Consider the following 15,415-nt stretch of genomic DNA (forward strand, 5'->3'; position numbering starts at 1 on the left):
AGAGTATTGATTATTAGTAAGATTTTTGTAGTTGGTTTTCAATTTCAAATATAATAATAAGTTGAATTCAAGAACGAATAGTTTCGGTGATAAAAGTAAATATTAATATTTTCAAAATATTTAGGTTCTTATATCGGAATGTATAAAGTGTGTATTCATTGTCAATAAGTTAAAATTATTATGAACAAATACTATTTTATAGTCACCCAAGCTATTCAAAATATATATAGTGTTAGGATTAACTCAAAAATCTTTCCAACTAGCATGATATTTAAGAATTTTCGAGTCAAGTTTAAAGTGAATTTTTTTATCCGACCCGACCCGAGATAATAGTAATAAGTATTTATAATATATTTAAAGGTAATTACGATAATTGATAGGAGATGACAACAGAGTGATGAATATTGCTCGAAGTTCAAGAATCAAGCCTAGAGATCTATACTCGATCAAAGAATGAGTTTGAAGGAGGTTTATGATTTATAGTAAATTTAGGGTTTTGGATGGGGGAATTACTGAAAAACTCAAATAAGAAAAAGGGTTTATGAATATGGTGAATGTAAGATAATAAATATGAATAAAATAATGAATAAAGAATCAAATAACAAAGATAAAAATGGTTACTCAAATTAAGGTTTTCAGCTGAAACAGTTCATGACACAAAATCAAAAAAGAATATAATTATTAGAAAAATAATTGAAAATAAATAACGAATATATAAAATGACCAATGGAAAGATAGATAAAATTTAAAAAGAACTCGAATTAAAATTCCCCCTGATTGATAGATTGATGTCCTATGGACCCTCTTAGTCACAATTGACTAGGCAAACTCAATAATCGACTCTAACCGGTTGTCTTAATCGCAACGAAGAGACAAACAAGAGTGTGAAGATCTCCCTCACAAAGAACTTGAAGAACTTAGTGGTGAAGAATGCTTCGAAGTCATAAGACTATCAACACTTGCAAAAACGTACTCACGTTGTATTATTATTCAAGAAAAGATGTGATTATAACGGTGAATGAAGCCTTCTTTATAAAGATGAGAAGTTCTAGCGTCCTAAGTAACTAATAAATAAAATAATAATAAACTAGAGACAATATTTGATTTTAATTCTTAATCATAGTCCTAAGATATAATATAACTTACTATATTAAATTATATTATAAATAATCAATGAAAATATTGAAAATTCGTAACATTTAAAAAAGTTCCGTATTAATCTCGTACAAGAATCTGTACATGAATTTTCTTCATTAAAATAGACATATCTTGAGTTCCCGACATCGGATTGATACGATTCAAGTACTGTTGGAAAGATAAGAGACATCTAGTCATATCTCCAAAATAAAAGTATTTTTACACAAAATTGATTATTTTTACACAAATATCTATAATTATATTTTATGTTAAAAATTAGAAAAGGTAATTATCATAGAAAAACTCTGACTACTCTCCGTGGTTTAGATTCCTTTCCTAATCATTAAGCAAAATGAAAGATTAAGGAATTTTCTCTTGTTTAATCATTAATACATATTAATTATCAGTGTTATATAAACAGTGATATAAAGGGTAAGTTTCACCATACGCCACTCAATTAGTAATGAAATTAAAAACGGGTCACCCACTTTCAAAACTTTACATATGAATCCCTCAATTAACAGATTGTTATAAACATGCCAATAGACAGCTAAAAATGAAACAGACGTTAGAAGATCACGTTAGAAAACATTTTTGTTGATTTTCCTATCGGGTAAATAACACCACATGCCGTCCACTTTTAAGCAAAATTATAAATGAGTCATCTAATTATTAATAAGATTACAGATGGATCATTCAGTAACTAGCCTCTCAATTAAACAAGGATATCAAGATGAATCTTATGATACACTTTGAGATTTATCAACCACTGTGTATGAAAATAGATGACAATCAATAAAGTGACATATAACTTGACCATTACAATCAATTAATCAAGTGATTTGATTACAATAATCATTTAATTGGGTGACTTAATTATAACTCCATGAAATCATATATATTTTAATAAATATAGTATTTAAGGTCATAAAACCGCCTAATATTTAATGATCCAATGATTTGTTTATAACAATTGACTAATTAATTGACTTATTTGTAACATTTTGAAATTAGGCGATTCATTTATAATTTTACTAGTAATAAGGTGACCTGTTTTGTATTTAAACCATATAAAAATTCATTGTTTACCGTTGACAAAAAAAAGGCTATTTAAGTAAACTCATAAACAGATAATTTCGCCAATGACTACAGTATACACCTTTACGTTTCAGCATTTCGTATGCTTGTCGTCAACTTCACTTCAATTCCCCATTATACCCCTTCAATCGCTACTTTTCTTTCTTCTTTCAGCCCTACACCTCCTCTACTTCAAGGAAACAGCAGTCCTTGGATCCTCCATCTCTTTCTTTAAAAAAGATACCTTTTTTTCACTTTCTCTCACTAAAGCATTTATGTTTTCAATGTAAACTTTCCCATTTCTTCAAGTGTTTCTGATTCTATGCAAAACTCTTTTTGGGGTGTTACTGAACTCTTTAGAACCCAAATGTCAAAATCTTTTACTTCTGTGAGATTTCAAGAAAGATGTCGTTTTTCATTTCATGACAATGTCGTTTCACTGTTGAAGATTTGCCTTTTTTGAGGGGGGGGGGTTTAACGATGAAGTCTTCAACTCAGCTTGACTCGGTTGTGTTCCAACTCACACCAACTCGAACCAGGTAATGTTTTTTCTTTGATCGGCAGCTAATACTTAGCTTCGTAGAGGTATTAAGCATGCTTAGTATTAAGCTTGAAGTAAAATCGAACTGTTTGAGCTGACCTAAGTGATTTACCTACTCGAGCTGAGTTTCGAGTTCTTATAATAGTGTTCCATTGAGTTCAAGCCTAGTTTCGAGCAGTGAATGTCGAATGTGGTATTGTATGTGTATAATCTTTGTGGATATAGATTTATTATATCATATTCTGCTTTGCCTTCATCAGGTTTGAATTGGTGATTTCTGCCAATGGAAAGACAGAGAAAGTGGCTTCTGGTTTGCTTAATCCATATCTTGCCCATTTGAAGACTGCTCAAGAGCAGATGTCCAAAGGGGGCTATTCGATTATCCTTCAACCGGACCCCGGTATCAGTGCGACTTGGTTCACAAAAGGAACCATAGAAAGGTTTGTTGTAAGCTTATTTGGTGCGTTTTCTTGTTTTTTATAGTATGAATATTGGATGAATTGGAGCAATTTTCATTTGCTGCTGTGATTATTTTGGTGGTTGAATGGAGTCCGTCCTGAATGCCAAGTTTGTTCATCGAAACTGCTCCAGGATGAATATTTTGTTTCCCCTTGTAGTTGGCACGAGATAATATTTGTTTTTGTTTTTGAAGGTTTGTTCGATTTGTGAATACTCCGGAGATATTGGAACGAGTGTACACTGTCGAGTCAGAGATTTTGCAGATTGAAGAGGCCATTGCAATTCAAAGCAACAACAATATAGGGTTGAGTACCAGCGTAAGTAAAATCTTTGCAAGTCATAATATAAGCAGACTGTACAGATTGATAACTCTATTTGTTCGCTTTTACTATAGGTGGAAGAACACAGCGTAAAACCTTCGGAAAGCATAGAAGGTACTGTTACTAACTCGTTTACCTTCATTCTTCACCTGTAACTTCATCAAGATTACTTCCTTTTTGAACTTAATTATGGATCGAATTGTGGATCAAAAAGTCATTCTATATCATATTTCTACTCATTTTGTATCTTCGTGTTACTTCGCCGATTCTGGAGTTACTATCAAGCTAATAAATGTTCTTACTTCCTTGTACATATCGTGCACGTTCAAGTTTTTCATTCCAAAATTCTTTCTTCAATAGTTCTGAAAACTTATGTTTTGGTTTTTAATTTCTTGTTTGTTATTGTATTAACTCCTAATGTTTTTGAACAGGCAAAAGGGCTACACCGGATTCCTACGAGGAGAAAGCCATCATCCTTTATGCAGTGAGGCTCTGCTAAACGGTTCTTAGTATTTTCTAAAGCTTATGGAATTTAGTTTAACCCTTTTTGTTTTGTTTTGGAAGCCTGATGCACGACCACCTGAAGCGAATGGGTCTGCTGTACAGGAAGGAAATCCAAAGTATGTTTTACTATGGCTACATGGATAGTTTTTATTGCTTGCATGTTATCTATAGTTTTTGGTGGCCACTTCAAATTTTGAGTAGTTTGATGTCTTTTTCCATCGGTCAAGTTTCCGAAAAAGCCTTAAGTTTGTCGAGTGAATCACCGATGTCATGAATGCGAGAACCTTATGACGGTAATTAAATACAAGTACCTGTAAGCATGTAAAATATCAGGGGCTGTGATACTCACAAACAGACAAAAATAACTTATTCTTTCCATGTTCCTCGGGCTGCTTTACCTCCAACTGTAGAAGGTGTACACGATTGAACTTGGCTCACCTGACAGTTTTAGCTGCTTAAGCTAAAGTTCAACTGAATAGTGTACAGTCAAAATTGAATATTCTTGGAAATTGGAGTTGAGTCGAAGTAGCTTGCGAGTAGGCTTGACTCGCTTACACCCTTATCTGAAAGGATGCAAAAATTCCGAGAAAGGGCAGAAACATTATGGCTTATAGGGACTTCGATATTTGCATGACGTTTTGTTGATTTCTTTCTCTTTCAGTATATACTTCTAATATTTATAATGGTTAATTAGCTAATTTCAGACATTGCATGGTTTGCCCGAGTAAAAGAATGCTTACATATAGAGGAGGAGGAAGAAAAGTTAAAAGGGCAGACATGATTGAAACAAGCGTCACAGTTTGTCATGTTAATGATGAAGAACATAGTGCTAAAGACCATCACTTTTTATAATGTTTAATTTGTTGGAATAATCTAACATATTGTTTCGATATATACTAGATTGCAACTTTTGAAAGTCCTCGAGACAAGGAAGACAGTGCTGCAGAAAGAGCAAGGCATGGCCTTTGCACGTGCTGTAGCTGCTGGTTTTAACATTGATGACATGGCACCTTTGATGTCGTTTTCTGAAAGGTTTGGAGCGTCTCGTTTGAGGTAATTGGAATTTCCAAACATGACACTTAGTTGTGTTCAAGCATATATTTTCATGCACGATTCCATACTCAATTACCTTCTTCTTCTTTTATTGCAGGGATGCTTGTGTAAAGTTCACTGAATTATGGAAAAGAAAACATGAAGACGGGCAGTGGCTTGAAATTGAAGCAACTGAAGCAATGGCTGGTCGATCTGATTTCTCTGCTATGAAAGAGCTCAAGGGAGCATGGCCAGGAATTTCAGAAGACAATGGAAAAACTGTTGTTGAGTCGAGCACAGGTATATTTCTCCGAGGTTTCCTTTTCTATGACATGACACATTCTGACATTCTCCGTGTAACTTGTCGATCTTCTTGAAGCGAAGGGAGTTTACTTTTAGTTTTATTGCTCTTTTCGTGTGATTTGAAAATAAATATATCTTTTACCTGTGATTTGCTGTTAGATTTATCAGCATGTTCCGTGCACTAATGTTTCATCCATCTGAACTTGCTTCCTGTGCATTAGATAGTTTCTGATGCTTATGGCAGAGGGAGACACTCAATTGTTTTCTCAATGTCGAAACAAGGTCTTGTTTACAATTTAAGGGAAACCACTGCTATCATTGGTTTTCGGTTTTGTTTTCATGTCGTATTAGATATATATTTTTTAGTTCGGTTGGATTATTTAACAAGAGGTAAGTTTTTCCTCTCCGATTTTCCACCTACTCCATATGTTTGGACTTGAATCTCGGGACTTGCAAACTCTCACTGGCGATAGCTACTTGTTTCATTACTTTGCTAGTTACCACATAAATTAGTATCTCAGTTAGAATATTCTTGATTTGTTGTATTCATCCATTTGTTTTAATTGAATTGTGATCACCAGATGAGAAGCCTCCCATGGATCAACAGACCCCTGCTTGGCAAGAATATTCCCAGGCCCGTTTTCCGCATCCCATGTTTCCTCCCTGGCCTATCCAATCTCCACCGAGCGGTATGCCAACCTTTCAAGGATATGCCATGCAAGGCATGTCCTACCCACACTATCCCGCTTGTAGTCCATTCTTTCAGCAACCTTATCCATCAATGGAGGATCCAAAACTCGATGATGGTCGAAGAGTACAGAGAGGACATTCGATGGGTAGCCAGAATGGATCGGATGCTTGGAAGCTGGAGAGAGCAAAACCTCAAGATGATAGGGAACTGGAGAATGAAACTTCCCTGAGCCCGAAATCAAGAAAGAAGAGTAGCAGGTCAAGTAAAAAGCAGTCCGGAATGGTGGTCATTCAGAACATTAATTATATCACTCCAAAGAAGCGCAACTCTTCGGATAGTGATTCACAGTCACATTCCGGCTCTGAAATGAACGAGGAAGATGGAGATTCGGCGCAAAAGAACTCTCTAAGATCCTCAAAGAGGAAAGGGAATCGAATGAAGCCTGTTGATTTATTGAATTCATTCGATAAGGAAGAAACCGTTTCCGGGAAGGAGACACATGGTGGACAATGGCAAGCATTTCAAAACTATTTACTTAGAGGTGCTGAAGAGGAAGAACGTAAAATGGACAAAGGCGTTTTTTCAGCAGGAAAGGAGGTTCAAGGAAAAAGAAGACTGAATAGAGCCGGTGAAGACCATTTAGCTTCTGGTGGACGAGAAACGGGACAATACAAAGAAAGGAATACAACTGACATGCATGCAAGTGGAGGTCGCATGCTTAAAGCACCATCAAATGATCATTCTTTGATTTCGAAAAATGGTGATCATTCGGTTGATGGCAGGATTCTCATTGATGGTTTACATTATATGGAAGTAGATGGCAGGAGGGTATATAGGAGTTCCATGAATGATGACTTTATAGTAGATAAACAAAAGAATCAGTCAGATTTTACGAATTCTCAGTTAGATCCGTTGGCTGTTAATGGGTTCGAACGTTCATCGAAGAAGACAGATGACTCCTACATAGTTCCTTTCAGGTCAACCTCAATCACACAAGTTGGAACTGATGATCAGAATGCTATCAATATGGATTCTGAGTTCTCGTTGTCACTTCGGAAAGCTGGAACTACATCTAACAGGGTCGGAAGTCATGTCAATTACAAAACAAATGATTTAACTTTGATGCCTCAGCGAGGAACAGAAATGGGGTCGATTGGTTATGATCCTGCTTTGGACTATGAAATGCAGGCTCATGCTGAAAACGGCACTTCATTGGATAAGAAAAATAAAGAGGGCATGAAGGGGTCTAAAAAGTTGGACATCCGGAAACCGAAACTTATTGCTGATCCTCTGGATAAAAAGAAGACCGTAGAGCCGATGAGGAAAGAAAAGCCTTCAAAAAAGAGTCCTTTAGATGAAGCGAAAGCCCGGGCTGAAAGGCTAAGAAACTATAAGGCTGATCTTCAGAAAATGAAGAAGGAGAAAGTATGCAACTTTTTCATGCACATTTAATATTTTGAATACTTGTTGTATAATCTCAGCTATCTTTACAACTAGCTTGGGTAGTTTATTAAGTAAATTATTTATTCATTTTTCAGGAAGAGGCGGAGATCAGACGACTCGAAGCATTGAAGATGGAAAGACAAAAGAGAATTGCTGCTAGAAGCAGTTCCTCTGGTCCGGCTCAGTCGTCTATGGCCGCACAAAGCAGGAAACAATTCCCGTTGAAACTTTCCCCGAGCTCTCTTAAGGGATCAAAGTTTACCGATGCTGAGCCTGGATTGTCGTCACCACTACAAAGATCCATCCGGACACCACCTGTGGGATCACCTGCTTCTCTTAAAACCCCCAAACCGAGCAAATTGAGAACCGACTCCAGTGCAAATAGAGTAAGCAAGTCAGGTCCATCACTGCCTGTACTGAAGAAAGACATAAGCAGTGTAGCACCAGATGCAAAGGCATCTATGGCGAGGATTGGGAGATTATTAGAGCCGAAAATAAATGGCAGTGCACGTGTTCCTTCAGTGAAGTCGCGGAGCTCGGAGCCATCGTCCAAAACAAAAGTATTTCGAGGGCCTGAAAGCAGAAAAATATCAGCAATCGTGAACTATGATAACAGTAAGATTGCATCCCTTCCAGAGCTCAAAATTAAGACAACTAAAGCCCCCGATATTACCCACAGCAAGTCCAGGGGAAATGAAATGACTCAGAAGGTAAATGGAAGTATTTCTTCTACCACCAATGTTACTGAACTGAATATAAAACCAGAAAAAGTTTCATACGACGCCAACAGAGATGATGGCACAGTGATTGAGAAAACCATTGTGATGCTCGAACGTGAGAAGCCCTCTGTTCCCACAGTAAACTCATCAGAAGGAACTGCAACAGTACAGAAGGGAGATGATGGCTTTAATAAAATAGGGAGGAAAGCCGAGAAGATGGTTCCGGATTATGCTGCCCCTCGTGCTCCGGTTTCTTCTGTTGACACACTTGATAAAGAACACTGGATGCAACAAGGATCACAAGCTTACGAGGTATGGTTTGTTGAACTTGATTGAAAAGGAATGATTAGCCTTTGGGAGTTTCCATGTTAAATTGAAACCTTGTTATCAATTACTTCATCTGCGATCTCAGTTCGATGCCAAATTTCCAGTCTTGTTGTCTGTTGATAACATAATGTACAAATTTCCAGGTTCAAAAAGTTAATGTGAGCAACACCAAGAAGGAATTACAGAAAGTTAAAAGTTCCAGTGTTACCAGAAAACCTTACGAAACCCCATTTGCTCGGGTCTCTTCTTCGGAATCTACACAAAGTGAAGTTCCAGAGAACAGTAGAGCATCTCCAACAAGATTGCAGGCTACAGTGACACAGCCAGAGTGTGTTAGAGCTCGTGTAGCTGATTCTAAGAACTTAAAACTAGAAAAGATTCCTGAAGTCTTGGATAAGCCTCAGTTAAAGGAGTCATCCAAAGGGTTTCGGCGGCTGTTAAAGTTTGGAAGAAAGAATCATAGCTCAGCGACAAGCAAACCTTGTATCAACTCAGATGGTGTCCATGTTAACGGTTCTCTGGCTGATGAGTTGGTTGCGAACCCCGCCTCATCTAGTAAAGGTAATTGCCTTGATGGATGGTGAGACACCAAATGCACAACTACTCCTGTCTTGACATTCACCCTTATTCGATTCATTGTCAAATAATATGTCACTAGCTAGAATGTTGCATTTATATCATCTGATAGTTGTTTATTTGTAGCTTTGGTAGTTTTCCAGTTGCATCTGATCCGAAACTAACTAATTTTCTCGTTGCTATCAGTTTGTACATTGAAGAATCTGCTCTCTCAGGGTGAAAATCCTATAGCCAGCAGCAGTACTCCGAAAAAGTGTAAGTAGTTGCTGCACATAGGACCATACTCGTCCTTTTCGATTCTTTTTTCTCATTTTTCTTTAAGTATCCATATCCAACACATATTCGAGCATACCCGAGTTGGACAAATACATACCCGACTTTCATCGTTGAGTCTGAGCATCATAGTTTTACATCATTAAGATCGATAATCTGACATGGACATGTATAATCATGCAGCTGCGCGGTCGTTTTCCCTATTGTCACCATTCAAAAGCAAGACCAGTGAGAAGTTGACAGCTTAAAGATGAAGTGTTTCAGTTGTCTCCATTTAAATGGATTCTTTTTTAATTTACACTGAAAAAAGGTTCTTTCGGTAGCCGGATTCATCAATTTATGTTAAACCAAACAAGTTCGGAGAGACATTGCCGAATGACTTTATATACTTCCTTTCTGGCTGTAGCCATTGATTCATACCACTGTTTACTGTAAATGAGAGGACGTCTTATTATGCTTAGAGTCCCGATGCCGCAAAAACTAAACTGAATTGACATCCAAATTTGCAAGCTAGGCCACTTTCTCTAGGCAATCTAGTTTGATTATTTTGTGAGGTCAAACTGTAATGATATGTTTGATTAAATCATGTACTTTATAATTAACCTGAATTATTCAAGCAAAACTAGGCTAGCTGCAATATTCTGGGTGATTGGAATGGGCACTTCCTGCCATCAAATGATGAACAGATGAACAGCCAACACATAAACTCTCATTAAGCCAATTCAAATACCAGCAAGCAAGCAAATTAGACAAGCAATATATAGCAATAAACTCGATACAAAATCTGTCATTTAAAAAACAAGGTGTCCTCAACTGATCTTATTCATTTAACAGAAAATTGAAATCCACTTCCGAGACAGCTCAAGGAATATTGATGAAAAAGTAGCAAAAATTAAGTATCACTTCAAGATGCATTCTCCTTTTTAAGCTTAGCAAGTTCTTGCCTGACGATTCCAGCCTTCTGCTCGGGTCAAAGTTTCGAGAAAGAATTTAGATAATGACGAGAGAATTTAAGAATAAAAAAGGGTAAAAGACCTTAGTGGTATGGCAAACTGACCTTGATCTTTGCTAACATAAGCTTGAACCTATCAAAGTCGTTAAGAGATGCCCTTCTCTTCTGGACGATCAACTTTCTACCCCATGAGCTATTCTCCCACTTGTTCTTAACATCTGCAATGATTGCATACAGCCAAATAGGAAGAAAACATTACTTCGGGAAACATGCTATGATAATGCAAGTAATCATGATCAAACTTACCAGCCTTCTCCATAGCTTCAATCAATGTTTTCTTCTTAGGAACTCGGGGAATGTCAATTGTTATATCGGTCAATGTAAGCCTCTTGAAGTTCATTTGGCCTCTGACCATATCTGGGGCATCAACAAGGGCCTGCCATACCAATATATAAGCAAAAATAAGCTTCTGGTCATTATACAATCATTACCTTACTTTCAACTAGACTAGTGATTCTACCCTTGCGTTATGGCCAGTTGGCCACTAAAGCTACAATTCTATTCTCAAACGACATATATACGGCACAATCAAGTCGTAACGAAAGTTGCAGATTCATAAATGCTGAGAAACAAATGAACATTAAAAAAATGCTGGCCTAATCTGTTCCCACAACTCTTCATTCCCCCTTGAAACACCCTTTTCTGACCCATATATGCAACAAAGCAGATGTGAGTAGGCAGTTCTCAGTATCCCCCAATACATAATAGAACTTAGCACACCGTCAAACAAATAGAGATATCCAGCATTCTCTCGAGCCCGAGAAACATAAGGTTAGACAGCTATAATAAGCTTAATCATTAAAATACAATGACTTAACACAGATTCCTTTGAATAAAATGTTTCAAACTAGATTAAAACCAACAAGAAAATACAGAAAACCCAATTGCAGTTAAACTCTTCAGAACCAAAAAACCTAGATTCCTCTATAATTTCACAATCCATCCTAGCACCAAATTAAACCTAAATAAAAATACTCTAAAATGAAAAATCCATTAAAATCCTCAATATCATACCACATTAAAATTCACATTTTCCCTCTTAATCAGACAACTTTGACCTGAACCCATCACATATTTCATAATTGCAAATCCACTAAACGACTAAGAAAAATGACTAAAAAAATTAAAATGCCTCTATATTAAATCTGAAAAAAAGGACATACTCTGTTCTGGTCAACGACATCAACAATGACAACCAACTTGCCGTAGTCTTTGCCGTAGTTGACGAGAGCCACTCTCCCGATCTCAACGTACCTCTTGAACGGCTAGAAGCGTGATAAAAAGGGGGAAAACAATTAAAACCCATAAGCAGGAATGGGAATAATGGATCATATCCTCCATCAACAGATTAAACAAAAACTCACCATTTTTTGCTGTGGGTGTGTGAGAGTGTCGGAACTAGAGAGGCGGAAGGGATATCAACGAAGGTGCGAACAACGGATTTTAGTTTATGGTGGATTTTATAGGGTGTTTAAAATCGTCGGATCTAGGGTTTTTCTTTCAGGGTAAACCAAATGTTTAATGCCTGAACTATTACTTTTATTCCATTTAGATACCCAAACCTTGTTTTTTTAATAAAAATCATACTTAATATTTAATTTATGTTTCATTTTGGTATCATCGTTAAAAACTTAACAATGATATTGACATATTACCATAAAGTAATGACACATCATCATTAAAAATAAAAAAAAGTTATACCAAATTAAAACTTAAATTAAATATCAAATTAATGTATGATTTTAAAAAAATAAGTACCAAAATAGAATAAAAGTAATAGTTTAAATACAACGTGTAATTTACCTTTTCTTTTATTGATTTGGGTGACGATGATGACAAATTCCAGAATTAACAGTTAACAAAGATATTAAAATACAACAGATTAATTTTCGGATTTTCATAAAACCATCAATTAAACAGATAATTTCAACAAATTAATATGATTTTAATTTATTTCTTATTTTCTCACAATTTATAATTAATTTCCCCAAGCATCTTTCTATACAAACCTTCACTAGTAATTCATCCCAAAATATTGTTCAAATTTTAGAGTTATTTTTATATTTGAATTTAAATAATATACTAACTTTTATAATTAAATTACTCATAATCTTTATAAGGGGTGCTTAATGAGTTGAGCAGTTCATGAGCCGGTCGAACTCGACTCGAGATCTTAACGAGCTGAGTCGAGCAAAGCCCAACTCAACTCGATAACTTCTCGAGCAACTTGCTAACTTTTTATAACTTTTCAATAGTTATCTTAAAAAATTTATTTCATTCAAAAAATTATTAATTTACTAATAGATAATAAAAATAATAATAAATTACTAATCTATTAGTTTTATAATAAATAATTAAAAATACTAAATTAATAATTATTATTTTACTATCGTGGAAAGAATTTTTTAACAAATAGAAAATTTAGTATCGAATTTTATGAAATGATGATGGAAGTCGTCGTCGACCTTTAAGTTAGGTAGGTCGAATACCTAAAAGGGTATTTTAAAACAAGTTTAAGAAAAACCATTTTAAAGAAAAAAATTAGTCTGCGTTAACTAAAGATTCATCTTTAAGTGCTCGGAAGTCGGTTACGTGTGAGAGAGAATTAGTACTCACAATGTCCAAAATTGGTACTTGATCGCTTATATGTTGTCATAGTGGTGGAACTTGTGGATTCGAGTTGAAGTTTAAAATAAACTACTTTTATTGAAAATTAATCAATTTATTTCGAGTTATTTATTTAAAACCTCACATTAAACACGAATCGAATCTAAATTAAATAAATTCAACAACATACCAAAAAAATATATTGTCATTATTAAAACAAAATGATGATTTCATTTTTATCAAAGCATACTTGATCATTTTCAAGTTCGCTTTTCGTTTGAATGTCGTATTGAATTGTGCTACTTCTAGCAAGTTACACTTTTCATCTCATTATAAAAAAGCCGTTCTTGAAAATTCATACGAGTACGAGATATTGAAAATTAATAACAAACAAAAATGATCATTTTGTAATAATTTAAAATATGAATACTAATTCTAAAAATAACAAAATATACATATAAATATAAAAGTCAAAATAAATTAAACGAATATATACATATAGCACATAAACACAACAAACAATAATATATATATATATATATATATACACCTAAGTGCAGGGACTAAAACAACTTAAAGCAAAGGTTAAATCATACCATAGCATAAATAATGAGAACTATGTATGCCAATAAACCAAACATCAAATGTAACAAATTATAACAACATCTAAAATAGGCATGGATCACAATGAAATGAAGTAAATTACATGTACTAGAAATGAAATAAATCTCATAAATTATATGAAGGGTTAAAATAAAATAAAACAGAATATAAAGCTCAAATTAGAAATAAGCATAAAAGTAAATGCTGGAATTTAAAAGGACTGAAATACAAATACTGAAAAATAAAAGGGCATAATAATATAAACTGGAAATTAAAATAATGGAATGTAAATAACGAGAAAATAAAGTTATTTTAATTTTTAATCTGCAATAAGGCGGGTATCCCGGGACGGATCACCATAAGGTTGTACATTGGTTCGAATGCAAAAAATAAAAGTTAGTTGTTAGTGGCATAAAAAAAGAAATAAAACAAAAGTTAGTAGTCATGGGTTAGTACTGTTAGAAATAAAAATAAAATAAAAGTCAGGAGTTACAGTTAGTACTGTTAGCATTTTAACCAAAATCGTAATAATACAGATCATACTCAGGGACGGGTCACCGTGAGGTTGTACGATGATTCGAATACAAAAAAATTCAAAGTTAGTGGTTAGTAGTTAAAAAGGTAGAAAAGTCAGTAGTTAGAATAATAAAAAAAGGTATGAATCTTAATGATGTGGGTCGTATCCCGGATCTAGTCACCATAAGATAGAGTCAAAGTTAGGTGCAATAATTAAACAGTAAGTAATTAATGGTTAGGGGTTAATAAAATCAATGATAAAAAAAAGTCTGAATTGTAATAATGTGGGTCGTACCTTGAATCGAATCACCACAAGATCGAAGATTAATCAGAAGCGATAAAATAAAATTGGTGGTTAGTAAATAAAATAGAATGAAAAACATAACCATATATAAAAAAAATGAAGGAATGAAGCAACAATTCAGCACATCAGCATCGAATATAAGAATGGAACGTGCATGTAGATCGAATATAAAATGCAATAAAATCCAACAAGAACAAGAAGTGACCCAAAAAAATAAACAAAAAAATGGTGCATCAAACTTGAAACAGATAAAAGAGGAGGATGGTGACTGAAATGCAAAAATAAGCTTAAAGCAGGGGACCATTATTTGATAAAACCCAAAAGAAGTGAACATTTTATAAATAGGCGTTGAAACTAGAGGGACTAAATCACGATTTAACCTAAATAACTTAAACTTGAGATAGGTGACACATTTGTAAATACACGGCTAAAGTGAAGGGGCTTAAGCGTGATTTTACCCTATATTTATCATCCAAAACAACTAATGAAACAAAAGTGTAAAAATAGCAAAATTAAGACCTATACTTTACAATAAAAATAAAACTTACGGGATTGGTGACTATAATGTAAATTCTTGGCAGGATAAGGGGACGGAAACACATTTTATCCCAAAACTTTAATATATGTGCTTAGTTATTTTCTATTTAAGGTAAAAAGCTTAGAAAATCCTAAAAAACCAAAACTTTCCTTTTGTTTAAGCTCTCTCCGCCCCCTCCTTTGCCTTGCTCGACCGAAGGTCCTCAAAGGACAAAACTTCCACCAGCAACCGCGAGAGGTGGCCATTCTCTTCTCCGACGGCCCTCTAGAATGACGAAGAAGCGACTTACGGGTCAAAATGACCAACAAATCCCTTTGCTCTCCCAAAATGCCCAAACCGAGATCTCCAAACACCCTTACACGATCGTAGCTTCACTTCCGAACACCAGCAACGGTGGTCGATCCTCACTAACCCTTAACCCAAAATCAATTAA

The 15,415-nt window shown here is 34.9% G+C and overlaps 2 protein-coding genes across 2 annotated transcripts; one reads left to right on the forward strand and one right to left on the reverse strand.

The window, feature by feature from the left end:
- The first annotated feature begins 2,385 nt into the window (after positions 1-2,385).
- LOC120114607 (COP1-interacting protein 7-like) lies at positions 2,386-9,819 on the forward strand. The gene is made up of 13 exons (XM_039135462.1): positions 2,386-2,753; positions 3,016-3,195; positions 3,408-3,531; positions 3,609-3,648; positions 3,966-4,018; positions 4,099-4,154; positions 4,939-5,091; positions 5,189-5,370; positions 5,955-7,489; positions 7,603-8,538; positions 8,697-9,114; positions 9,316-9,384; positions 9,586-9,819. The coding sequence occupies exons 1-13, from the start codon at positions 2,695-2,697 to the stop codon at positions 9,648-9,650; spliced, it is 3,870 nt and encodes a 1,289-aa protein (XP_038991393.1). The 5' UTR covers positions 2,386-2,694; the 3' UTR covers positions 9,651-9,819.
- A 344-nt stretch (positions 9,820-10,163) lies between these two features.
- LOC120219387 (60S ribosomal protein L14-2-like) lies at positions 10,164-11,910 on the reverse strand. Its single transcript, XM_039216207.1, has 5 exons — positions 11,779-11,910; positions 11,578-11,679; positions 10,661-10,790; positions 10,460-10,572; positions 10,164-10,363 (listed from the first exon to the last, which is right to left on the reverse strand). The coding sequence occupies exons 1-5, from the start codon at positions 11,779-11,781 to the stop codon at positions 10,307-10,309; spliced, it is 405 nt and encodes a 134-aa protein (XP_039072138.1). The 5' UTR covers positions 11,782-11,910; the 3' UTR covers positions 10,164-10,306.
- Between the last annotated feature and the right edge of the window lie 3,505 nt (positions 11,911-15,415).

The sequence above is a fragment of the Hibiscus syriacus genome, unplaced genomic scaffold, assembly GCF_006381635.1.
Source record: "Hibiscus syriacus cultivar Baekdansim isolate YM2019G1 unplaced genomic scaffold, ASM638163v2 tig00000778_pilon, whole genome shotgun sequence".
Classification (NCBI taxonomy): domain Eukaryota; kingdom Viridiplantae; phylum Streptophyta; class Magnoliopsida; order Malvales; family Malvaceae; genus Hibiscus; species Hibiscus syriacus.